This window comes from Mustelus asterias, chromosome 24 (genome assembly GCF_964213995.1).
Source record: "Mustelus asterias chromosome 24, sMusAst1.hap1.1, whole genome shotgun sequence".
Classification (NCBI taxonomy): Eukaryota; Metazoa; Chordata; class Chondrichthyes; order Carcharhiniformes; family Triakidae; genus Mustelus; species Mustelus asterias.
This window is the reverse complement of record NC_135824.1, coordinates 3,936,648-3,963,103: the sequence shown is the minus strand read 5'-3', so window position 1 is coordinate 3,963,103 and position 26,456 is coordinate 3,936,648. Positions and strand designations below refer to the sequence as shown.

Sequence of the window (26,456 nt, the reverse complement as noted above, 5' to 3'; positions counted from 1 at the left end):
TCCAACCTATGTTTCCTAATTCTCTCCTAATAGCCTCATAATTACCCTTCCCCCAGCTAAAACCACTGGCCCGAGGTTCATGCCTATCCCTTTCCATCACTAAGGTGAACGTAACCGAATTGTGGTCACTATCACCAAAATGCACACCAACTTCCAAGTCTAGCACCTGGTCTGGCTCATTTCCCAGCACCAGATCCAATATAGCCTCACCTCTAGTTGGCCTGTCTACATACTGAGTCAAAAAACCTTCCTGCACGCTTTGAACAAAAACTGACCCCTCTAACGAGCTAGAGCTATAACAATTCCAGTCAATATTAGTCAAGTTAAAATCCCCCATAACAATTGCCCTATTACTTTCACTCCTAAGCAGGATTGACTCCGCAATCCTTTCCTCAACCTCTCTAGAACTTTTAGGAGGTCTATAAAAGACTCCCAACAGGGTGACCTCTCCTCTCCTATTTCTAATCTCCGCCCATACTACCTCAACAGATAAGTCCTCATCAAACCTCCTCTCTGACACTGTGATACAATCTCTGACCAATAATGTTACCCCTCCCCCTCTTCTACCTCCTTCCCTACTTCGACTAAAACATTTGAACCCCGGGACCTGCAGCATCCATTCCTGCCCCTGCTCTATCCATGTCTCTGAAATAGCCACAACATCGAAGTCCCAGGTACTGATCCACGCTGCAAGTTCACCCACTTTATTGCGAATACTCCTGGCATTGAAGTATACACATTTCAAACCCTGCTCCACCCCACCTCTGCAATGCCGTGCATTGCAGTCCCCATCCATGCATCCCTCACTTTCAGCCCCACTACTCAGGATCCCTCCCCCCCCCCCCCGAATCAGTTTAAACCTCCCTGCATGGCCTTAGCAAATTTACCCCCCAGGATATTGGTCCCCTTCTGATTAAGGTGTAGACCATCCTTCTCATAGAGGTCACACCTTCCCCAGTACGAGCCCCAATTGCTTAAGTACCTGAACCCCTCCCTCCTGCACCATCCCCTCAGCCATGAATTCAAACCTTCCCTCTCCCTATTCCTCTCTAAACTATCCCGTGGTACAGGCAAGAGTCCAGAGATAACCACTCTGTCAGTCTTGGCCTTTAGTTTCCACCCCAACTCCATAAATCCCTGCCTAATATCCCCTTCCCCTATCCTCCCTATGTCGTGTGTCCCCACATGTACAATAACTTGTGGTTTATCTCCCTCCCCCCTAAGAGTCCTGAATACCCTGTCAGACACATCCCGGACCCCAGCCCCTGGTAGGCAACACACCAACCCTGAGTCCCTACCTTTAGTTCCGACCCTCCTATCTGTCCCCTTAATTGTGGAGTCCCCAATCACAAGGCCCAGTCTTTTACAGCCCCTAACCACCTGAGCTTTCTCACTCGGCTCACCCCCAGAGATCTGCTCTCTATGCTCAGTTGATTCCTCCTCAACTGTAGCCTCCAGCACCGAAAACCTATTATGGAGGGGAACCGCCCCAGGGGATTGTCTTCCCGATTGCTTCTTACCCCTCCTCCTGGCATTGACCCAAGCCTCATTTCTAGGAGTTACTATTTCTCTATAACTCCTATCAACTTCCACCTCCGCCTCCCGAATTATGCGGAGTTCCTCTACCTCCCCCTCCAGCTCCTTTACACGCTCCTTCAGAAGCTGCAATCTAATGCACTTCTTACAACTAAAATCTCCTGAAACACTACTGGATTTCCTCACCACATACATCCCACAGGAGATGCAGCATACTGCCTGAACTGCCATCCCTGAAGCCATTACCAGCAAGAAAAAAAGAAAACAAAAAAAACTTCCCCACACTTATAATTAGGTTAGAGGAGGATGGAAGGGTGGGATCCTCTACCAGTGTAGAGGATCGGGTATCTCCTCTGCACCAATTTATAGGGCTAGGGGCCCGAGAGAAAAAAAAAAACTACTACTGAGGGGGAACCTCCCAGGTAACTGACTTTTAAAGTTAAAATAAAAACCCTTCCCAGACTCCTTTGCTGCCCACTTCTAGTTTTCACTTTAAACTTGAAAAACTGCTGTTAAAGTAAAGGCCAAAAAAATACACACACTAGCTGACTAATTAAATAAATAAACAATTCAATTAATCCAATTAATCTCTTACCAGCACTGCTGCTTTTCAATCACCCCACTCAGCTTGCTCCAGTGGATCAATGTCATTATTGTCATTAAATATGATCATGGTTGATCTTCTACCTCGACTCCACTTTCCCACCGGTTCCCCCTATCCTGCCTTTGAATCCACTCTAAGACAGAGCATCCGCAATCCTCTGGAATAGAGAATTTCAAAGATTGTGTGTTTCTTTGTGGTTAATAGTCAATATTGTGGAATTTTCTTCCTATCACAAGCATGGGAAGACTATCAGCAAGAGGAGTTGGTGCTACCAGCTGAGCCACAGCTGATACACAGGTTCTCTCGCATTTGAGTCAGAGCCCGGGACTTCAATGCAAAAATCATGCTGGCACTTCAGTGCAGTATTGAGCGAGTGATCCACGGTTGGAAGTTCTTCTTGCGAGGTGAGTTGTTATACCGAGGTTCCGCATGTCCACATGGCTGAAGCATTTACAACCGTCTTCATCCAGAAGTGCCAAATGGATGATCCATCTCGACCTCCACCTGAAGTGTCCAGCACCACAGATGCTGCAGTCTTTAGCCAACTCGATTCACTCCACATTATATCAAGAAACAGCTCAAGGCATTGGACACTGAAAAAGCTATGGGCCTCACAACATTACGGCAAGATTACTGAATATTTGTGCTTAGCCACACACCTAGCCGAGCTGTTCAGTGCAGCTACACGGCAACGTGGAAAATTTTCCAGGTTACACAAAAAGCAGGAAAAATCCAATCTGGCCAATTACTGCCCCATCAGTCTATTCTTCGATCATCAATAAAGTGATGGGCGGAATTGCAGACAGTGCTATTAAGCAGCACTTACTCAGCAATGACATGTTCACCCAAGCTCAGTTTGGGTTCCGCCAGGACCATTTAACTCCTGATCTCATTACAGCCTTCATCCAAACATGGGTATAAGAAATGGTGGCATCAAGGCGGCATTTGACTTCTTCTGGCATCAAAAAGCCTTGGCAAAACTGAAATTAATGGGACTTGGAGGGGAAAATTCTCCACTGGTTGGAATCATACCTGTCACACAGGATGATGGTTATATTGTTGAAGGTCAATCATCTCTATCCCAGAACATTGCTGCAGGAGCTTTTTTAAAATTTGTTTTACGGGATGTGGATGTCGTTGGTTAGGCTGTCGTTTATTGCCCATCTCTAGTTGCCCTTCAGAAAGTGGTGGTGAGGTGCCTCCTTGAATTGCTGCACTCCGAGTTGTAGGTGCATCCACAGTGCTGTTCAGGAGGGAATTCTAGGATTTTGACCCAGCGACAGTGAAGGAACAGCGATATACTTCCAAGTCAGGATGGTGAGTGACTGGAGGGGAACTGCCAGGTGGTGGTGTTCCCAGGTATCTTTTGCCTTTGTACTTCTAGATGCTGGTGGTTGTGGGTTTTGAAGGTGCTGCCTAAGGAATCTTGGTGAGTACCTGCAATATGTCTTTTAGATGATACAGAAGGGGCGAATGAGTAGTGTCTTTGGACCAACCATTTTCAGCTACTTCATTTAATGACCTCTCTGTCATAAGGTCAAAAGTAGGGATGTTAGCACAATGTTCAGCACTATTCACGACTCCTCAGATTCTCGAGCACCAAGAGCTGGACAATGCTCAAGAGACTTGACGCTCCTTACAACGGAACCTTCTAAATCCCTGACCTCTGCGACCTAGAAAGACAAGGGCACCAGATGCATGGGAACACCACCACCTGCAAGTTCCCCTCCAAACCACTCACCATCCTGACTTGGAAATATATCGTCATTCCTTCACTGTCACTGGGTCAGAATTGTGGAACTCCCTATGAAGCAACACTGCGGTTCAGTGTAATGGTTCAAGGAGACAGCTCACCACCATTTTCTCCAGGGCATTTGGGGATGGGCAACAAATGCTGATCCTGCCAATGATGCCCACATCCTGTGAAAGAATTCAGTTGAATTCGATTTCGGAGGTGTGTCTTGGCCAATATTTATGCCTCTATCAACAGCAGAAAAGCAGATTCTCTGGTTGTTTACCTTGTTGCTATTTGTGGGAGCTTTGAGTGTGTAAGTGTGTGGCATGTTTCCTACATCACAGCAAGTGACTACAATTCAATTCAACCCTAATTGGCTGTAAAATGCTTTGGGTCATCCAGTGGGCATGAAAGATGCTATGTAAATGCGTTTTTTAAAAAAAACCCAAAATACTACGGGTGTTGGAAATCTGAAATAAAACCAGAAAATGCCAGATAAATTCAGCAGGTCTGGCAGCATCTGCGGAGAGAGAAACAGAGTTAACATTCTGATTCTGTATGACTTTTTCAGATAAATGCATGTCTTGGACAGATAGTTTATTAACTGCAACATTTTATTGAAAATAGTTGGGGTAAAGGTCTATTTAATTTAAACTTATTTGTGTGAAATTCAAAATTAGCCACGTGCAGTTAGCAAGGGAAGAAATGGTAAATTAGATTCTGGTATAAAAGTAGAAATGTGGAAATAAGTCAGCATGTCAGGCAGTAACTTTTGGAGAGAGAAAGGGAATTATCATTTCAAGTCAATGAACCTTCGTTAGAACTGTTCTGATGAAAGGTCATTGACTTGTTAAACACTCTTTCCAAAAAAAATGCAAAGCTATGATTTGAGCTGCCAAATTTAGTCACGATCTGAATTCTCGCATCAAATTCTCGAAGCCAGTATATAAAACCTCACCAAGAGGCTTGTGTTACATCTGTCTTTGAGTGCTTCAAGCTATATAATGGTGCATCCACTGGGGCTAAGCATACAATGTGAAGAATAACAAGGTTGCAGTGATTTAATTGTCATCTTTTGATTGCACAATCAGCACCTCCCTTGGGGTAGTATTTTCACTTTGTCAAAAATGCTTGTGATATCGGGTATCTACTTAGTAGTGAATAGGCGAGAGATTGACTTCCTATACAAACGTGTGGCTCATCAAGTGATTTTCCAAATTATTTATTTTTCCAGTATTAAAAGCCCTTACTTGGCTACAAAGATCAAAGTGGAAATGAACTATATACATGATTCCTATCTCCTATTGTAGCCTAATATCTTCTCTCAAAATTTGACCCATATGTTATTTTCCTGGCTCTGTTCCATTTTGGAACCTGTCTGAGATAACATGCCGCACATTGCTAATATTTAGTCTGCATTAGGTTTAAAAAAAAAAATCCCTGTTGGCAATTACATAATTTAATTTCTCCGACTCCTTCCATTCTTTGAAAGGGCTGTCAAGGGAAGGCGTTTTCTGTGAGAACATGTGTTCCTTTGTAGTTCTGAGAAAAGATGACAATACCATACAGTTTTAATGAAAGGTCAGGAAAGATTGTTGTACCATTAGTACACATTTGCAGAGAAATGATTATTGGTTTTCCAAAATTCAGCAGCCTGATTTTACATGTTACTTCAGCACAAAAGTTGTTTACTTCTAAAATAAGTCAGTAACTTTTTTTTATTCATTCGCGGGACATGGGTGTCGCTGGCTGGCCAGCATTTATTGCCCATCCCTAGTTGCCCTTGAGAAGGTGGTGGTGAGCTGCCTTTTTGAATCGCTGCAGTCCATGTTCTCTGGGTTGACCCACAATGCCATGAGGGAGGGAATTCCAGGCATTTGACCCAGCGATTGCGAAGGAACGGCGATATATTTCCAAGTCAGGATGGTGAGTGGCTCGGATGGGAACTTGCAGATGTTGGTGTTCCCATGTATCTGCTGCCCTTGTCTTCTAGATGAAAGGTGCTATCTAAGGATCTTTGATGAATTTCTGCAGTGCATCTTGTAGACGCTGCTGCTACTGAGCGTTGGTGGTTGAGGGAGTGGATGTTTGTAGATATGGTGCCAATCAAGCAAGCTGCTTTGTCGTGAATAGTGTCAAGCTCCTTGGAGCTGCACTCATCCAGGCAAGTGGGGAGTATTCCACCACACTCTTGACTTGTGCTTTGTTAATGGTGGACAGGCTTTGGGGAGTCCGGAGGTGAGTTACTTGCTGCAGTATTCCTGGCCTCTGACCTGCTCTTGTAGCCACTGTGTTTATGTGGCGAGTCCAATTGAGTTTCTGGTCAATGGTAACCCCAAGGATGTTGACAGTGGGGGATTCAGTGATGGTTACACCATTGAATGTCAAGGGGCGATAGTGAGTGTCTCTTATTGGTGATGGTCACTGCCTGGCATTTGTGTGGTGCGAATGTTACTGGCCTCTTTTCACCCCTGATTTCTGTTATTTTTATCACAGAAGAATTAGGTAGGAAAAGTAGTGAGTTTAGTAGAAGAATAGAATTTACCAAGGACCAGTCATTACAGTGGACTGCACTTCAATTTACTGAATAATAATAAAATAATTAATGCTGCTGAGTGCTCAATATTTCTGTTCATTGTTTTTATTCAAAACATAGGTTGCTGAACCCAAGAGAGAGAATCACTGATCTGAGGGTTCTGACCATTTGGACCATTTTTTTGATAGTTGAAGGAGACTGAAGCCAAATTAAGCATGCAAAAAATGGCGATTTCTGCAGTTTCTAAAATGAAGTAGAATGGAAAAGTCCAATTGGGAATGCTTTGAAAAGTGACAAATGGCTGTAGCTGTTTCCCTAGTCAGAAATTTTAAGAATAAAAGTTGTGTGTAGAAATTATGGTCAGTGACATTAACTTACAAATTCATTTGTATGACTGCCTTCCATCTGCTGTTTAGGGGAAAGGTTAATGTGTTCAGTTCAAGAGTGTTAGCATCTGTTAAAGGCTCCGAGGATTGCATTGAGCACTAAGAATTTGTGATGTTCAAATGTATTAATCTCTGTTTAAATAACAAGCATCAATGGGACAGCATGGATTGAAATGGCAAAGCTAAATTGCATGGGGAAGAATGGAGTCAAGGTCTAATATCCAGATGAGGTGCAGCAAGCATAGAATGAATTTCCCTTAATTACCCTTGCAGATATTGTGCTCATTAGTAACTGACTTATTAACTGCTGATTCTCCATATAAAAATGTTGATGATTCATGGTGTAAGTAATTTTTACACATAGCCAGAGGTCCCAGGGATGCCTGTAGTCGAAAAGTTTTAAAAAGACTACAGCTTATGTCCTTATTGTTGCAGCCCACGTAGATAAAAGTGCCCTGGCAGTATGTCTGCAATGAGGAACAGAACTTGCTAATTGTAAGCACATGCTGGTGCAGTGTGACGGTCCTTCATATACAGTATCACATTTGAAAGTTGTAACGTTGTTTGAGCGCATTTAAAACCTGCACACTTGAGCTGTAGTGCAAGGGCCCTTAAATGGGCAAAAAGTGTTGCAAGGTAGATTTTGCTAGGCTTCCTTGGTTCGCAGAAGACATTTCTACATTTGGTGTTTGTTTGGTCCAAATTTCGGCAGTGTTTAATTGCTGAAACAGCAGTACAAATGATAGGTTTCATATATTCATAGCAAGGATGTTGAAATCTTGCACTCCAAGCTAAATGTAAAAGCGCCTGTAGTCTCATCTGCTCTGGCTTAATTGTGGTGGCGGTGCTGCTCAAGCAAACAGGAGATGAGATAAAGCTCAATCAATCAAGTCCCTTCCTTCCACAGACCATAAGCAGAAATTGATGGTTTGCATGGAATTCATTTGTGTTATAAGGTCCCTGAAGCACCACAAATTTTTGGACAGAGTGAATGCAAATATATGTCACAACTTTCTATCATCAGATTTCTGTGAAATATGGTTTGATCCCCCAACTTTTCAAAGAGTCCAGGTCTCCTCTGGGGGAAGAAAATGCATTCTATTCATAATGAAAGGCCTGTGGCCAATTCTTCCCCTTCCCGTTTCATCTCCTGAGGGAAAGGTCTACATACAAAATCCTTGGTATCCATAAATAATGGAGTAAACATTCTCATTTTCCAACTTGACCCTGAGCTGCTGTCTGGCAGTTTAACATTCTTCTTTTACTCTCTGTCCATTAATAGACCCGCACTGAATGTGGATATTGGCGTGTTCCAAAAGTTCCACCTTTTATTTGATTTGATTTATTATTGTCACATGTATTAACATACAGTGAAAAGTATTGTTTCTTGCACGCTATACAGACAAACCCTACTGTTCATAGAGAAGGAAAGGAGAGAGTGCAGAGTGTTACAGTCATAGCTAGGGTGTAGAGAAAGATCAACTTAATGCGAGGTAGGTTCATTCAAAAGTCTGACGGCAGCAGGGAAGAAGCTGTTCTTGAGTCGGTTGGTGCGTGACCTCAGACTTTTGTATCTTTTTCCCGAAGGTGGAAGAGAGAATGTCCGGGGTGCATGGGATACTTAATTATGCTGGCTGCTTTGCCGAGGCAGCGGGAGCTGTACACAGTGTCAATGGATGGGAGGCTGGTCATTGTCATTGTAAAATTGAAATTATTCTGCATGTCTTAAAAATGCTTAGTCTGAGTAACCATACAATTCTTACCAAATCGTTTGTGTTTCCTGCTGTAGTTGAAGGCTGCAGATTCAGCAGACGCTGAAATCCCAGTCGAGTGGATGGAATCACAAGCTGGTATGCTTCTGAAGTTGATGATGCAACAGTGTCCAACACAGTATGAACTTGGGAAGCTGCTGCAGTTACTGGCTGAGGTAGACTGTGTCCTCATAATAAATGGTGAGAATTTTGATAAAGTTAATAAAGATATTGCATTTTTAACACTTTTCTCAACCGCGAGACAGCCTAATCACTTTATAAGCAATGAGGCGCTTTTGACGTAGAGTACTGTGACAGTGTGGAACATGCAGCAGTCAGTTTTCACACGACAAGGTCCCAAAACAATAATGAGGTGATGACCAGATAACCTGTTTTAGTGATGTTGGTTGAATGTTAAATATTGAAGGGATACAGTAAGAAATGGGATAAAGTTTAGGTAGGAATGTTGTGGCCGTTATACTTGTGCTACCTGGAGACTCTTTTCAAAGTCTACCTGTACTTGCTGCATTGTCTGCTAACAGCTGGATCCACCAATGAATACCCACCCCTGCCGCATAATCGGATGTACCTACCACACGTGCACCTGCCCTATAAATTTTGATATGAATTGCGTGGGAGCTGGCTCCTGACACACAAGTATAAGTGGCACCCACTTCTGGTTCAACCGTGGGGAACAATGCGCAACTGCCTTAAATACTTTTCGGTGGATGAAACCTAATTGTGCACATGTGCCAAACATTTTGTGTGGTTTTTGACAGGTTGTAAGTAAGGCATCGCCATGAATGGGGCAAACTTTGGTGAAGGATCAGTTGGAATGAATCCCAATGTTATAAAAGGCTCTTGAACTCAAAATAACTACAAGATTCTGGGTTCACTAGACATTCTGAATAACAACAGACCTTCAATGTTTCCCATTCATGTTTTACTAACTTGAGGATTTTGCAAACTTTGAGTCACTTACGCTTTGCTCTCTCTACTTGTGATGGCACTCAAATCTCTACAAGAGTGGTAGAATCTTCTAATGTGTCATCCTTTGTTTTGTTTTATTTATGATGAGGGCAAGGATCCATTTTGTTTTACATATTGGCCTGGGATCTGCAGCTAACTTGCCACTTTGAGACTTTCTCTAACCCTTGTACCTTGCTATTAGTAAAGTCCAGAGTGGGTCATTTGTAGATGACTTCACTATTGTCAGTGAATAAAATCTGGCGTTAGTTGAAAAATTCAGGCTCATGAGATCTGCCCAGTGCTCCTAGATCAATTTATTTCCAAGGGAGATGGATGACATGTGGTTTGCATTAATTGTAAAAGCTCTCATTCTTGAGTAAGGAAATTAATTTCACACAGGATAAATCAGAGATCCAACCGTATGGAAACAATTTTCTATTTGTGATGAATTATACAATAGAAAAATCTTACTGTAGCCTCTATTTGACAATTACAGTATCATTAAATAGATCTTGGAAAATGAAAGATATTAAACCGTTTATTAACAAAGGAAAATAATCTGTGAACTAAGTTTACGTTGAATGATAAACGTGTCATCTGGACTAGTCTTTCACAGGGTTGGTTTGTCGGGGAAAGATGTTTTCATTTGGAACTTTCTGAAGATCTCAAATGTTCTACCTTTGATTAGCTAGCTTGAAGTTGAAAACAAAGTTCTGCAAACTGGTTTTCCTGTGATCCCAGCAATGAATGATGCAGTTGATATACGTAACTCGAATGGTATCCTGCATAAATGGTCCTACATGTTTAAATCAGATGATCATTGTCAGGAGCGAATTAGATTCTGGTTGTTGGAAACCCAGTATTAATTGCTTAGTTTTGTCGTTGTGAAATCCTGATAAGTTGTATATGTTTCTGCTGTATGGGGAAATGGATCACCTTGTTGAGTTACTCCTAGCCACTGGTCTACAAATTCATTTGCACCTATTTGCAGGCACAAATTGAGCATCAAGAGTGACATTCATGCCTAACTGTGGGGGTGTGGTGGCAGCTGCCTGCAGGTTTAATGTGAGGCCAGGAAGCTCATACCTGGCGGGTAGGATTTAAAAGCTTACCTTTGCGCCTCTTTTGCAACCTCCAGCATCTCTTTGAAAGACCACTGGTTAGGCCACTGCAGAAACAAACAAAACTTACCTGAAATCGCCTGGTGGAAGTTCCAGTGCCTTGTTGGTCATGCAGCAGAACAATCCTACAGCTGGAAAGGACCTTTCTGTGCATGTTTAACTTGAGCAGCAGGAGGTCTTGTGGTGCAGTGGGTAGCATCTCTATCTCTGAGCCAGAAGTTCTGGGTTCAAGTCCCACTCTGGAACTTGAGAGGCAAGGAAGGTGCCTTCATACCATATCCAAACAGGTTAATTGTCAACATGCAAATCCTTCTGATACACCAATGGCAGATGATACAAGTGGAATAGTCTCCTGGTCAGCCTGAACCATGTGGTAGCTGCAGTGCGACAGCCTTGTTAATAGAATTCAAACATGTAGGTGAAGCTGGATCCAAGAAGAGCTTTTCTACACTGGAAGAGTTTATTGACTTGTTCAGTGTCTCAGCCCCGCACGCATTCAACCAGGTGTACCCTATTTCTATGCGCTCAAAGCCAATTAGTATCCATCACCTGTTTCACCATAACAATGTAATTGATGTGACATACATGAGCCTCCCAATATTCAAAGACTCCACACACAGTTCTATGGCAAGCATCCTCCTTGCTTGGAGTGACTGCCAGAGAGAGAGAGCAAAATGTAAGCAGCTGCTCAGCCCAACATGATGAAGCTTATGCTATCTTGTGGGCATAGCCCACCCAGGAATTGGTGTATACTACACCTGATTTATACCTGGAAAATGGGCACAATGCATTCCAATTTCCATCTGCCCAAGTAAGTAGTCTCACAACACCAGGTTAAAGTCCAAATAGCTTTGACAAAGGGTCATCTGGACTCGAAACGTCAGCTCTTTTCTCTCCTTACAGATGCTGCCAGACCTGCTGAGATTTTCCAGCATTTTCTCTTTTAGTCCCAGGAACACTGCTTTGATCTCCAGCCAGCTTGATTTGCGTCACATGTTCAATCCCAGCATCTTCCAACTAACATCATGGGTGGCGCCGTAGTTAACACTGCTATCTCACAGCGCTGGGGACCTGGGTTCAATTCCTGGCTTGGGTCACTGTCTGTATGGAGTTTGCACGTTCTCCCCGTGTCTGCATGGGTTTCCTCCAGGTGCTCCGGTTTCCTCCCACTGTGCAAAGATTTGTGGGTTAGGTGGATTGGCCGTGCTAAATTGCCACTTAGTGTCAGGGGAACTAGCTAGGGGTTATGGGGATAGGGCCTGGGTGGGATTGTGGGTCGGTACAGATTCGATGGGCCGAATGGCCTCCTTCTGCACTGTAGGATTCTATGATCTTACAGTGTTGCAACGCATTTCATGATTAGACAAATGAAAATAGTTAATTGGATTTGTTTGCATCGGTTTGTCCAATACAAGTCGAGAAATTACTCGTATTTCATTGAGAAACATGTGAGATTTTGAAATTTTCTGTAGTGAAAAACAACATTTTTAAAAAGCCCCCAAAAAAATCCTCCACCGTTCCTTTTAAAGAATGCCCTGGATAATCACCTTTCTCGGAACCAATTAGTCCGTGATTGTGAGAGCTAGTTGCCTGCTCACTACGTAGTGGTAAATCGGCAAAAAAGTTTTCAAGCTTCATGGTAGAGTAGGTTGTGTCAACTTAGGACTCAGTAAAGCTCGTCAAATTAAGAGCCTTAGTTCCATATTATTTTCTTTCTTTTTAGGATAATCAAAACATTGTTTTAGAAGAGCAGGGAGGCATGGTGGCGCAGTGGTTAGCACTGCTGCTTCACAGCTTCTGGGACCTGGGTTCGATTCCTGGCTTGGGTTACTATCTGTGCAGGGTTTGCACGTTCTCCTTGTGTCTGCATGGGTTTCCTCCGGGTGCTCCGGTTTTCTCCCACAGTCTGAAAGACGTGCTGGTTAGGCGCATTGGCCATGCTAAATTCTCCCTCAGTGTAGCCGAACAGGCGCCAGAGTGTGGCGACTAGGGGATTTTCACAGCAACTTCATTACAGTGTGAATGAAAGCCTACCTGTGACACTAGTAAACAAACTTTATATATTCTACTGTAATTCTAAAGTGTTCTTGTTTGGATTATATTCCAATGGATAACTGAAAGTTTGTCGCTTATACTCAGGACCAGATTTCCGAAGACTGAGCCGACTCAGCCAGCTCCTGCAAGATACACCAATCTCCATTGATCGCTCCCTCCTCATTAATGACAGTACAGACACCTTGCAGAATGTGTGTGGGAAAATTCTGGACCAACTGCAAAAAGAGGGGCTCTTTGCTTTGGCTAGACAGGTGGCTGACCTAGCCAAGCTTCCAGTGGACCACTTGGTGGTCCATGAGGTAATATTTTTTATTTTACAAATAATTTATCGTAGATCAAAACTATAGATTACACAAAATTCGACTTACTTGTGGTAATACCTCTTTTCTTTGGCAAGAGGGAAGGAGATTGGGATTTGAAGGAGCAGAAACCTTTTCCAGATCCAGCTCCAAATGGAAAATCCCTTCATTAATTCAGCTAATTCCTTTGAGAAAAGAGATGCAGGCCGGGATTTTACCGGCATGTCTGCCCCGATTCTGGGAGCGGGCGAGGCTCGTAGAGCTGCATTCTCTGTTGGTCTCGGGCGGACGTGCCGGTAAAATTAGGCCCGCAGTCTCTATTATTTGTAATCTCAAGTTGCGTGTGACAAAATGTTAGCACAATGAGGAGGCACTTATGGAACTGTTGGCTCTGGATTCTTTGTGTTGGTAAAGTTACCGACATTCAATGCATTGCTCAGAGAAAAATGCTAAATGAAAACCAGGCGTTTCCCTGTGGGAAAGGAAGATAATAACAACCTGATTGTTCTCGTGCCTCTCGATGCTGGTTCAGATTGACAGAAGACTTTGCGTGGGTTGCCTGTCTTTCTCATCTGTGATTAATCCTTCGCTCAATTATCTAGCAATGAGGGGTGGAAAAGCTGAAAAGTGGGGGGCTTTATACTCTAACACAGAACAGTAATTTTAATATATTACCTATGTCTCTGATAATTTCTTTCTCCCTTGCAGGAAACTCAGGAATTGCAAAATTTGAAGCAACATGGTCAATGGCAAAGGAAAGAGACCAGGATAAATTTTTGGAAGAAATGCCACGATTGTTTCAAACATAATTTAATATCCCATTTAGTTGCCTCTGAATTCTTTCTGGCCCAGGCCAACAACAAGCCATCCACTAAATCACAACTGGCTTCATCTTTCAAAGAACAATTGGTGAACATTCAGGAAAAATGTCTGTTGCTGACCATGGCAGGTCACTGGTTAGCACAAAACAATCCTCCAATCCTGGATCAGCTGGAAGAGGTGGAGAAGAAGATTTGGTTGTGTCGCATCAGTCAGCAGGCTTTGCTGATGTCCACAGCTCCAAGAACCGCTTGGCAGGTTTCAGTCAGTAGTGAAATATCCTTTGAAAGTGCCACCAAAGAGTTCTTGTTCTCAAAACTGCCTGCTCTGAACTCGCCACAGTACCTCAAACTTCAAGGGTTTCCAAACAAGGACGCAACTTCCAGCTGTAAACTAGACACAACAGCAAAAGAGGCTCTTGCTATTTTGATTGGCGAGTTATTGGATGGAGGCTGCATTCATGAAGCCAGTAGAGTCTCGAGGTATTTTGAATTTTACAACCAAGATATATGTCTAGTTCTCCACTGCAGAGCCTTGGCTTCAGGAGAAGTGCAGACAACAGATTTTCACCCCTCTATGCAGACCATCTTGACTACAGGAGCATCTTTTAATGAAGACATAGGACTCCATCGAAAAAGGATTCCAAGTTGTAAGTTGGTTTATTTGTACTCGTCCCAAATAGAATGGTAGAAACTTGCAGCACAACAGGAGATTGTTCAGCCCATCGTACCTGTACTGGCACTTCAGAGCGCCTGTGCTTAATCTAACGCCTTTTTAATCCATTACCCTATAGTTTAAAATGTATTTATTAGTGTCACAAGTAGGCTTACATTAACACTGCAATGAAGTTGCTGTGAAAATCCCCTAGTCGCCACCCTACGGCGCCTGTTCTGGTACACTGAGGGAGAATTTAGCACGGCCACTGCACCTAACCAGCGCGTCTCTCAGCTTGTGGGAGGAAACCGGAGCAATCCCGGGGAAATCCCACACAGACACGGGGAGAACGTGCAAACTCCGCACAGGCAGTGACCCAAGCCGGGAATCGAACCCAGGTCCCTGGCGCGGTGAGGCAGCAATGCTAGCCGCTGTGCCGCTCTCCCTCAAGGTTGCTCTCCCTCAAGTACCTATTGTTTAAAATGATTTATGGGATCAGCTCCTGCCAGCTTTTATCAATGGAACATTCTGGAAGCTGACAATTTCCATATTTGCAATCGATAAACCAAGACACACGGCGTACAGAGGCACCCCCTTGGTGCTGCAGGTCTGTGCCACAAAGTGATGAGAGTTTGGTTTGTTTACCGGGGTGACATTCAGTTTGGATGTGCAGTGAGATAAATAAACAACAGCTTCTCATTTACATAACACTTTTAACATAATTAAATGTCCCAGGACATTTCACAGAATTGTTATGAAACAAAGCGGGTGGAATTTTACCGACTCGCCCCGCCCGATTTAGATTTCCAGCGCAGTCAGCTTCTCACTGGAAATGGGCGCGAGGCTGAATAAATTATGGTAATGTATTCAAATCTTTTTTTTCCATGTTATTAGCAAGCTGTCCTTTACCAAAATCCTCATGATTTTAAACATCATTATCAAATCAATGCTTAACTTCTCTTGAACAACCCCAGCTTTCCAGACTCTGCACACTCACCAAGGCTCCTTCGGCAACACCTTCCAAACTCATGACCACTGCCATCAATAGAAGCATAGAAACCAGAAGCAGGAGGAGGCCATTCGGCCCTTCGAGCCTGCTCCGACATTAATTTTGATCATGGCTGATCATCAAATTCAATTTCCTGACCCCACCTTTCCCCCATATCCCTTGATCAGCCTCCCATCCATTGACTCTGTCTACACTTCCCGCTGCCTCGGCAAAGCAGCCAGCATAATTAAGGACCCCACGCACCCTGGACATTCTCTCTTCCACCTTCTTCCGTCAGGAAAAAGATACAAAATTGTGAGGCCACGTACCAACCGACTCAAGAACAGCTTCTTCCCTGCTGCTGTCAGACTTTTGAATGGACCTACCTCGCATTAAGTTGATTTTTCTCTACACCCGAGCTGTGACTATAATACTACGTTCTGCACTGTCTCGTTTCCTTCTCTATGAACGGTATGCTTTGTCTGTATGACGTGCAAGAAACAATACTTTTCACTATGTTAATTCATGTGACAATAATAAATTAAATCAAATCAAAATCAAATCCCTTTCGCCCCAAAAGCAATATCTAGGAAGACCAGGGATACATGGAAACACCACCACCTGGAAGGTCCCCTCCGAGCCACATACCATTCTGACTTGGAAAAATATCGTCATTTCTTCTGTCAGCAGAAATCAAGAAGTAAACATTATGAGCCGGCTTCTCCGACCTCGCCCGCAGCTGGGATTCTCCAGTCCCAGAGTGGGACTGAGTGCCAAATTCTCTGTTCTCACTGGCAGTGGCGGTGGGACGTGAATGGGCAGAGAATTCTGGCCTATATCTCAGTTTTGGGAATCCTGCAGGAGTTCTAAACTCCGTGAAGACCATTAAATGCCACTTGAAAGTTTTACAGTTGTACTGAACTCTTTCTCGCTCAATATATTCTGTCTACCATGGGGGAATATTTAAATCTCCCAACATACCCTCTTTAACACTCCTCCTCTTCCCTCTCCTACCCCCCCCCCCCTCCCCCTGTACGCACTCAGGATGGGCTGGAAAGAGGTTGGGACTAGGGTTAAATTGGTGGGCATAAATATGGTATGGTTGACCCTAGCCTGTCACTGCTGCTTCCAGTTTAGCTGTGCATTATCTTCAGTCTGAAGGTTGCAGGGTGGAAGCGTTTAAATTTGAATGCTGTCTGGTCACTAAATTGAGCAGGGTCATCATTATTTCCAATCAGTAAGCTTAAACCTGGTGAGCTGCAAGAGGATACCTTTTGATTTGATTTATTATTGTCACATGTATTAGCATACAGTGAAAAGTATTGTTTCTTGCGCACTATACAGACAAAGCATACCGTTCATAGAGAAGGAAACAAGACAGTGCCGAATGTAGTGTTACAGTCATAGCTAGGGTGTAGAGAAAGATCAACTTAATGCAACGTAGGTCCATTCAAAAGTCTGAGAGCAGCAGGGAAGAAGCTGTTCTTGAGTCGATTGGTACATGACCTCAGACTTTTGTATCTTTTTCCTGAAGGAAGAAGGTGGAAGAGAGAATGCCCGGGGTGTGTGGGGTCCTTAATTATGCTGGCTGCTTTGCCGAGGCAGCGGGAAGTGTAGACAGAGTCAATGGATGGGAGGCTGATTTGCGTGATGAATTGGGCTACATTCATGACCTTTTGTAGATCCTTGCAGTCTTGGACAGAGCAGGAGCCATACCAAGCTATGATACAACCAGAAAGAATGCTTTCTATGGTGCATCTGTAAAAGTTGGTGAGAGACATCACTGACATGCCAAATTTCCTTAGTCTTCTGAGAAACCTGGTTGGTGCTCTGCAGTTTGCCTGTCAGATTTAAATTGGGTAGAGCCTCTTCAGTGCCCAATATATCGCTGTTCCTTCACTGTCACTGGGTCAAAATCCTGGAACTCCCTCCCTGACAGCATTGTGGGTGTACCTATACCACAGGGACTGCAGCGGTTCAAAATGGCAGCTCACCACCACCTTCTCGAGTACCATTAGGGACAGGTAATAAATGCTGACCGAGCCAGAGATGTCCACATCCAATGACTTAATTTTTAAAAACTGACGCCCTCGTAACTGAGGGTGCTCTTGTAGAGGAAGCTTTACATTGAATCTTTGTGCTTTACCTGATTTAAAGCTGGAAGAATTCCATACGTGTAAACTAAACTAAAAGTAACAAATTTTACTTCATTTTTAACGCGTTACATTTCACTTGCGGATTGGTCTATTTCATGTCATTTTCATTAACCAAAAGCATAAATCTTTGATTTAATTTTTCTGTGGCTGTGGATGAACCGTGAAGTGTTGTTTATTGTCACTCTTTTAAGAGGTCTCTTAAATGCAAGGCTTTGTGTAGATAATAAAGGAAATCTTAACTTGGATTAAGAGAGGTGATAAATAATTACCTGTGTTTATTCTGCATACAAAATTGCATAATTAAGGACTCTGCACACCCCGGACATTCTCTCTCCCACCTTCATTAATGACACTAATCATCAACAGCCCATTATTGTTCTTCATTGTAAGATTAACTCTGCCCATTAGGTAATTTCCCTATAATTGCCAGCTAGCTACTAATCATTTTTGTTTGGTACCATTTGGTACTTTAATTCTAATCAAAAAAACCAATTCAAATCAAGTTCAATCATGGTCCCCACATGTGAGACAAACAAGATCCAAGCTGACAAGATAAGGCATTGCACCCCCTCCCAGGCTTGATCTAATACTTCACCTTCGCCAAAAGGCCGAGATGGCTTCAAAAAATTGCATCAGGGAAAGCCTCGATTTGACCTTGTCTGCTACCCTGATCCTTTACTCTGTCATTGCTGACTACATTATTTCATAGATAACCAAAAGCACTGTTTGGGACCCTAACCCTGAAAAGTTCTGCTTCTATGCTGCTTCGTAAGAAGTTTAACAACACCAGGTTAAAGTCCAACAGGTTTATTTGGTAGCAAAAGCCACACAAGCTTTCGGAGCTGCAAGCCCCTTCTTCAGGTGAGTGGGAATTCTGTTCACAAACAGAGCATATAAAGACACAAACTCAATTTACATGAATAATGAATAATTATTCATGTAAATTGAGTTTGTGTCTTTATATGCCTTGTTTGTGAACAGAATTCCCACTCACCTGAAGAAGGGGCTTGCAGCTCCGAAAGCTTGTGTGGCTTTTGCTACCAAATAAACCTGTTGGACTTTAACCTGGTGTTGTTAAACTTCTTACTGTGTTTACCCCAGTCCAACGCCGGCATCTCCACATCATGTCTATGCTGCTTACCAGGACCTTTCCTGAAGTCCAAATTCATTGTTTCATTATGACAGGTCAGAAAATAATAGACTTGGTTTGGTTAGAAACTTGTGTTGGTTTTCAGCCCATCTTGCCAGTGAAGCAAGTTAGCTGTCTTGGTACATGGCCTTTGCGGAAAATGTCATAGAAGCAAAAGGGATGAACAACTCTGTTCCAAGGTTTGGGTTGAGGCATGTTATAGGAATGATTTGTGGGCGTTTTCTTTCCAGCAGTTTCTGTTTGCAGGAGATGATAGTTCAGTTTGTGTGTGCATTCCATATTGTTTTCTATAACCTCTGTTCTGTTTTAGTTTAATTGTCAAATTTGCATCTCTGATAAACAGCCTGATGCTGAACTGAGTGAAACCATGCAAGTGTTTGACTTTACAGGATTCGGTACAAATTCACATCATGTTCTCACACTTCTTATACATCTGGCTAAACAATCATTTTTTTCTCCCTCAGTGAGCAGTATAACCTCATCATTTGTCCAGTATCCAGAAGAAGACAATGTTCAAGAGCAAGTTGTCAAGGATCTGAAAATCCTCACAAATGAGTGCCACCATGGAAAGAGTTACTGTCGTCAAGTCCTTAGCTTGTATGAACTCTCAAAGGTACCGCCATTAAACTCTTCTCAAAACAGCAACTGGTTGATCATTATTAAACTTGTTCTTTACCCAAAGGCAACTAAATGCAAAACACCTTCATTAGAATAAATCTACAGCAAAATAAAATTGGCTACCATAGTGTTGAGAAAAATGTGTCTGAGTTGCCTATGAAGTAGTGTAAATAAGATACCTAGAAGTGAGGGAAGTGTTTTTGGGGTTGAATTATATTCCATAACTAATCTTTCACTTTTTAAACTCTTGCTGCTATTTGCTTCACAATTTTGCAGTGAAAGTGCTGATGTCTGGGTGATAGCAAATCACTTGCTCCACACTTATACAAGGCACTAATTAGACCTCAGCTGCAGTACTGTGTACAGTTCTGGGGATTGGTTTCAGGAATGAGAAACTTCAGTTCTGAGGATAGATTGGAGAGTTTGGGACTGCTCTCCTTAGCGAGAAAAAGGGGGAGAGGAGATTTGAAAGAGATGTTCAAAACCATGAGAGGGCTGGCCAGAATAGATGTTCCCGCTGGTAAAAGGGCCAAGAACAAGAGGGCACAGATTTAACGTGATTTGCAAAAAGAAACCAATGTGATGAAAGAAAAGACCTTTTCACGGAGTGGTTCAGGTCTGAAATGCACTGCCTGGAAGTGTGGTGGAGGCAGATTCAATTGAGGCATTCAAGAGGGCATTAAATAATTATTTGAATTGAAACAATATGCAGGGATACGAGGGGGAAAGATAGGGGAATGGCACCACGTTCATATTGCTCGTTTGGAGAACTGGTGCAGACATGATGGGCCAAATGGTCCTCTCTGCACCATAACAATTCTGTGACCTATAAATAAGCTACAAGATAATTTAGTATCTGGGTTCATGTAAACTATAAACTTCACTTGGGCTGCAATTCTAGAAACTTGTTTAATTTTGCCTTTTTTAGTGTGTACACTTGTTTCAGACTAAGATTTCTTCATTTATAGCAAGAGAGTGTTTGTAATAAAATGAATATTTACAATAAATGGAAATTTGGCCACATTATGTTGGATATAAACATGGCTTTATTTCAGTAGTACAGTGTTATTTTGATGTATATTCTTTTTGTAAAGCTCTTTCATTTTTGGGTTAAAATTTTAAAAATACTGAAATCTGTATTGATCCATGCTGTGCCTAGGGATTAGGTGTTTAGCACCGTGGCTGCAATAGTCTGACTGCCCCTTTGCAATCATTCTTGTTTGAGCCCATTGAAAAGAAATATTGAACACTGGGGAGGAAAGGCTGCTGAGCACGATGCACAGAGAATGTGATGGGAGTTGACAAATGGGAGAGGAACGAGCCAGGGAAAGTGTTACTCATCATCAGACAGTTAGAGAGGTTAATTGCGTTCTGCGGAGGAAGGAAGGGTCAAATTTCCAGGGACTTGTCAAGCTATATGTGTGGTATAAGGTAATCATAGATCCTTGCAGCAGGTAAGGAGGCCATTTGGCCCACTGTGCTCTGCTGGAGAATCTTGTCATTGTATCTTGCATTCCTCTTTTATTAAAGAAACATTACTAAATATGCTTCAGTAAGTAGTCTTACAACACCAGGTTAAAGTCCAACAGGTTTATTTGGTAGCACGAGCTTTAGGAGCGCTGCTCCTTCATCAGGTGGCACTCACCTGATGAAGGAACAGCGCTCCGAAAGCTCGTGCTACCAGATAAACCTGTTGAACTTTAACTTGGTGTTGTGAGACTACCCATTGTGCCTACCCCAGTCCAACACCAACATCTCCACGTCAACGCGTCAGTGCATCAGAGCACTAATACACAGTGACAGTTTCTTTTTTTACTGAGTATTGCTCATGTATTTTGTTTCATAATTTCACATTGTTTCTCGTTTTGTTTTGATAGTTTCACATTATTAATAACTGTACAATAAGCATTAGTCACATGCATATATTTTGCTTTGTTACCCAAAAGGAGCTTGGCTGTTCTTTCAATGATATATCAACCCAGGATTCTGATACTGTTCTGCGAGAAGTGTTGTCATCTCAACGAGCTGACCGGTATAAGAAAGCCCAGGCATTTATCACCACCCAGGGACTGAAGCCGGAAGCTGTGGCAGCACTTATAGCCGATGAAGTGGTTCAGGCTTCACTCTCAGCAGAAGGCAAAGGTAAACTTCATATCTCTATTTTGAGGAGTTCTCCTCCTCCTCCTCATGAAGACCACTAAATTGCACCTGAGCGTAATACAGTTTTATTGAACCCTTTCTTGCCAAATATATTCTGTCTAGTGTAGGGCAAAATTTCAATCCCCCATCATACCCTCTTTCCCCTTCCTTCCACCCCCATGGACAATAAATGCTGACCGAGCCAGTGATACCCACAACTCATAAATGAATTTTTAAAAAATGCGTGACCAACCCACTTACTCCACTCGTGTGGAGTATAAACACCAGCACACATGTATTGGACCAAATGGCCTATTCCTACACACTGTATTCAAAGTGTCAAATAGTTCCTTAGCCAGCGCAGTTGTTGAGGTACCTAATAATTTATTGGCTTAGCTGATTGAAATAAATTTACCCACCTGAATATATTCTACTTTTCCATCATTGTGCAGCCCACAAAGCAGTTCGTGCTCTGTTCCGTTGTTTGTTTAATTCTCAAAAGGATACATGGCATTTATAAAGAAAATTAATTTTGATGTGTTTGATTCTGGTCTTCAAAGATAAGGTTTTATCAGAAATGCTGGCAGTGCAATGACATCAATGCAAAGGTCATTTGGGATTCAGAAACTTTTCCAAATATAAATGAATAAGGCTTCACTTATTAAAACAAGTACAAAAGTTTGATGACTGAAGTCTGCAAGATGTGTTTTCTTTTACAAAACCTGCCTCATGACTTCAAAAGCAGTTGATTTAAGTGCATTTTTTTTATGTTGTAGGAACTCCAAAGGTAATGCGAGCTTTGCTAAGAATGCTGAAACAGATACTTATACATTAGGGTATGAGGTCCCTGAAATACTGAGACGTGCCTGTTCTAGTCACATCTGCTTATTATTACAGTATTCTAAAACATCAAACTATTTCCTATTTATATATCATTAATCATAGAACAGCACTCCAGATAAGAAGAAAAATTGCAAGTGCTGGAAATCTGAAATCAAAACAGAAAGTGCAGGACTGACGGCATCTGAGATTGGTCAGCGTAACATTTCTGGTAGAGGCCCTTCTTTGATCTGAATGTCTTTCCCTGGAACATTAATCTTTTTATACTGGCGGCCCTGTTGCGTATACCATCCTTTATCATGGGAAAACCCACTGTATGGGTTGGGGGAGTGAGGCGGCGGGGGTGGGGGGGGAGGAGAGTTGGGGAGCTGGAAAGTTCTGGCCACTGTCTGAAGGAAACTAAATTTAAACTGATGGAGAACAGGGAGCCCCAGACATTGGAATGCCTGACACTCGTGAGACGATGACCATGAGTTTTCAGAAATTAAATACATCTTTTATTTGCTGACATGGCTCTTGCTGCCTGTCTGAGTCAATTTCAGATGCAGCATTTATAGATTTCACTCTGACTGGAGACCTCCCTTTTGCAACCTATTCTCTAAGCTTTCCTGCACAGACATGTTTTGTGTTCGAGCCTAATGACCTAGCCAGGGTCTCTTGTACATTTTCCACATATCACGTTACAATACACACATTGCAACATCACATTATGCTTGAGAATTTTTTCTGCTTAAACCAGTAACAAACTGGGGTGGAAATATGGCAAGTTCAGAATGGGGCTCAGCTGTGTGGTCTCCACATACTCTCATGAAGAAATGTTTTTGATTTTAGTTCTTTGTCATCTCAGAGTCATATATGGCACAAAAGGAGGCTATTTAACCCATCAACTTTATGCTGGCTCTTGGTGAAACAATTCAGCCATCCCTGACTCGATCTGCAAGTTTATTTCCCTCAAGTGTCCATCCAATTTCCTTCTAAATCATTGATCATTTCTGCCACATTACCCTGACAGACAGCATGTTCCAGATCATTAGAAACCATAGAAACCCATAGAAACCCTACAGTGCAGAAGGAGGCCATTCAGCCCATCGAGTCTGCACCAACCACAATCCCACCCAGGCCCTACCCCCATATATTTACCCGCTAATCTACACATCCCAGGACTCTAAGGGGCAATTTTTAACCTGGCCAATCAACCTAACCCGCACATCTTTGGACTGTGGGAGGAAACCGGAGCACCCGGAGGAAACCCACGCAGACACGAGGAGAATGTGCAAACTCCACACAGACAGTGATCCGAGCCAGGAATCGAACCCGGGACCCTGGAGCTGTGAAGCAGCAGTGCTAACCACTGTGCTACCGTGCCGCACTTGCTGTGTTTTTTAAAAAGCCCACCCTCTTTTGGGCTTTTTGTATAAACAGCGTGCAAGTCTACCCTATCTGCAGATATTCCAAACACAATGCCTCTGGTGAGAGGGGCCAAACATTCCACTTAGTGAGTCTGAACAATATTAAATTTAGAGTTTGATAGGGATTGCTAAAATAGACCCAGTGTCTGCAGATAGCAAGAAACCCCAGAGGCCTCCTGATGCAACAATTGAATGTATGGATGTTTAAAGGTGGGATCAAAATTGACTGGGGCTTCCTCCCCAAAATGGAACAGCTTGCCAGCACTTGCTGTCCAGGCCCACATAAGGAGACGGACACTTGAATAAGGGGCTGTCATTGCTGGTGGAAATAATATGACTTATCACCTTCAGGAGAGGAGAAACGAGAACTGGAAATACTTGCATCAAAATTAATTTTCATTAAAAAGTGGTGTAGTAATGTAACGAGTTTTCCTTGTAATCATAGAATCCCTACAGTGCAGAAGGAGGCCATTCGGCCCATCAAGTCTACACCACCTCGCTTGACATTACCCAGGCCCTCTACCCTGCCCAATCCTAGTAAACCCACACACTTCCCATGGCCAATCCACCTGACGCACACACCTTTGGAATGTGGGGAGGAAATCCACGCAGAAATGGGACGAAAGTGCAAACCCCACACAGCCATTCACCCGAGGCTGGGATTGAACCCGGGTCCCTGGCGCTGTGAGGCTAACCACTGTGTCGCCGTCTCCAGTAAACACCTTTGTTAGGGACAGGGGGGAGGTTAATTTTAAACAGCACTAATTTCTGCCCTCGCCACCCATCCGTAAACAGAAAGCTGTTTTGATTTGTTTTCCTTTTTATACATGGAGGCAAATTCTCCAACCTCATGGTCTTGATGCAATCCAATTTTCTATTAATAACCCCACTGCAAACTCAAGATAAGGGTGAAATCAAAGTGTTAGTTTATTTGCACATCGAAACACGAGGGTTGTAATGTTGCCTCTTTTGCATTTAGACGGTAAACGGAGGGATGGAGAAAATAAAGATTTACAGTGCAGAGACCACAGAGACAAGAAATATTGATTTATGTGGATTTCAGAAAGTCCAATGAGGTATTCCTTCACTGGGATCGGTGAGCTGAGGAACCAATGTTATAGAATTGCCCTTTCTGGTGGTGTTGACTTCACACAATGAGTTAGGCACACCGATGAATCAGTCTTGTAGGTAATGATGTAGAATAGTGTAGACCAGGTGTCCAACCTGGGCCAGAGCTCCTTGTTTGTGATGCTGCTAGTTAGATGGTAAGCCACAGACTGAGACATCACAGTTCAGCAAGGCAAAGACCCATGTCATGTGATTCCCATCTCTAAACATTGACCTTGACAAAGAGTGCGTATCCCTCATCTGGGTCACCGAGATTGTTAAAAACCTCAACCATTAATAATTGAAAGGAAGCTTGTTTGCCCTTTATCTTGGCAGACAAGCATATCCCTGTCGGCCAACCTTGGTTATGAAATGGCGATGGCGTTTATATATCTGTCTTTGAATTTGGTCCGTTCAGCCCACAGTGGACTGTTGGTGAAACCAAAACAGAAAATGCTGGAAAATCTCAGCAGGTCTAGCAGCATCTGTAAGGAGAGAAAAGAGCTGACGTTTCGAGTCCAGATGACCCTTTTGTCAAAGATTTGACAAAGACTTTCCAGTATTTGCCCTTTTGGTTTCAGATCCCAGCATCCGCAGTAATTTGCTTTTATCATGTGGACTGTTAGTGTCTCTTCAGGCGTAATGAAGTGCGAGTTTCCCCAATAAAGCCAGGTAGCTTTTTTGTTCGGGATCTCTCTCAGGCATTGATTCAACTGTTTTACGTATTTGTCCAGTTTAAAATTTTTAGAGATAGCAATGAGCATATATCTATATATTTTATAAAAAGGGTTAGTTCTTAGTATCTCGCACCTTGATGAGCAAAATCATTTAGAACTTTAGTAGCAACTATTTTATAATAGTCGCCAACACTTAAGGAAATCTGTGTTTCACAACTATTGAGTTTTAAAATACAGTCACTGTCATTACGTAGAACTGAACATAAAACATTACAGCGCAGTACAGGCCCTTCGGCCCTCGATGTTGCGCCGACCTGTGAAACCAATCTAAAGCCCATCTAACCTACACTATTCTAATATCATCCATATGTTTATCCAATGACCGTTTAAATGCCCTTAATGTTGGCGAGTCCACTACTGTTGCAGGCAGGGCATTCCACGCCCTTACTACTCTCTGAGTAAAGAACCTACCTCTAACATCTGTCCTACATCTCTCACCCCTCAATTTAAAGCTATGTCCCCTCGTGTTAGCCATCACCATCCGAGGAAAAAGACTCTCACTGTCCACCCTATCTAATCCTCTGGTCATCTTGTATGCCTCTATTAAGTCACCTCTTAACCTTCTCTCTAACGAAAACAGCCTCCAGTCCCTCAGCCTTTCCTCACAAGATCTTCCCACCATACCATTCAACATCCTGGTAAATCTCCTCTGCACCCTTTCCAATGCTTCCACATCCTTCCTATAACGCGGCGACCAGAACTGTACGCAATACTCCAAGTGCGGCCGCACCAGAGTTTTGTACAGCTGCAACATGACCTCCTGGCTCCAAAACTCAATCCCTCTACCAATAAAAGCTAACACTCCGTACGCCTTCTTAACAACCCTATCAACCTGGGTGCCAACTTT

General features: G+C 42.9%; 1 protein-coding gene across 1 annotated transcript in view; it reads left to right on the top strand.

Moving 5' to 3' along the window:
- The window catches only part of spg11 (SPG11 vesicle trafficking associated, spatacsin), a 162,657-nt gene that overhangs the window by 114,344 nt on the left and 21,857 nt on the right, over positions 1–26,456 (top strand). Inside the window, exons 28-32 of the mRNA XM_078241193.1 lie at positions 8,587–8,749; positions 12,778–12,992; positions 13,701–14,460; positions 19,224–19,372; positions 21,324–21,519. Coding sequence (XP_078097319.1) covers positions 8,587–8,749; positions 12,778–12,992; positions 13,701–14,460; positions 19,224–19,372; positions 21,324–21,519 — 1,483 coding nt within the window. The remainder of the gene's footprint in view (positions 1–8,586; positions 8,750–12,777; positions 12,993–13,700; positions 14,461–19,223; positions 19,373–21,323; positions 21,520–26,456) is intronic.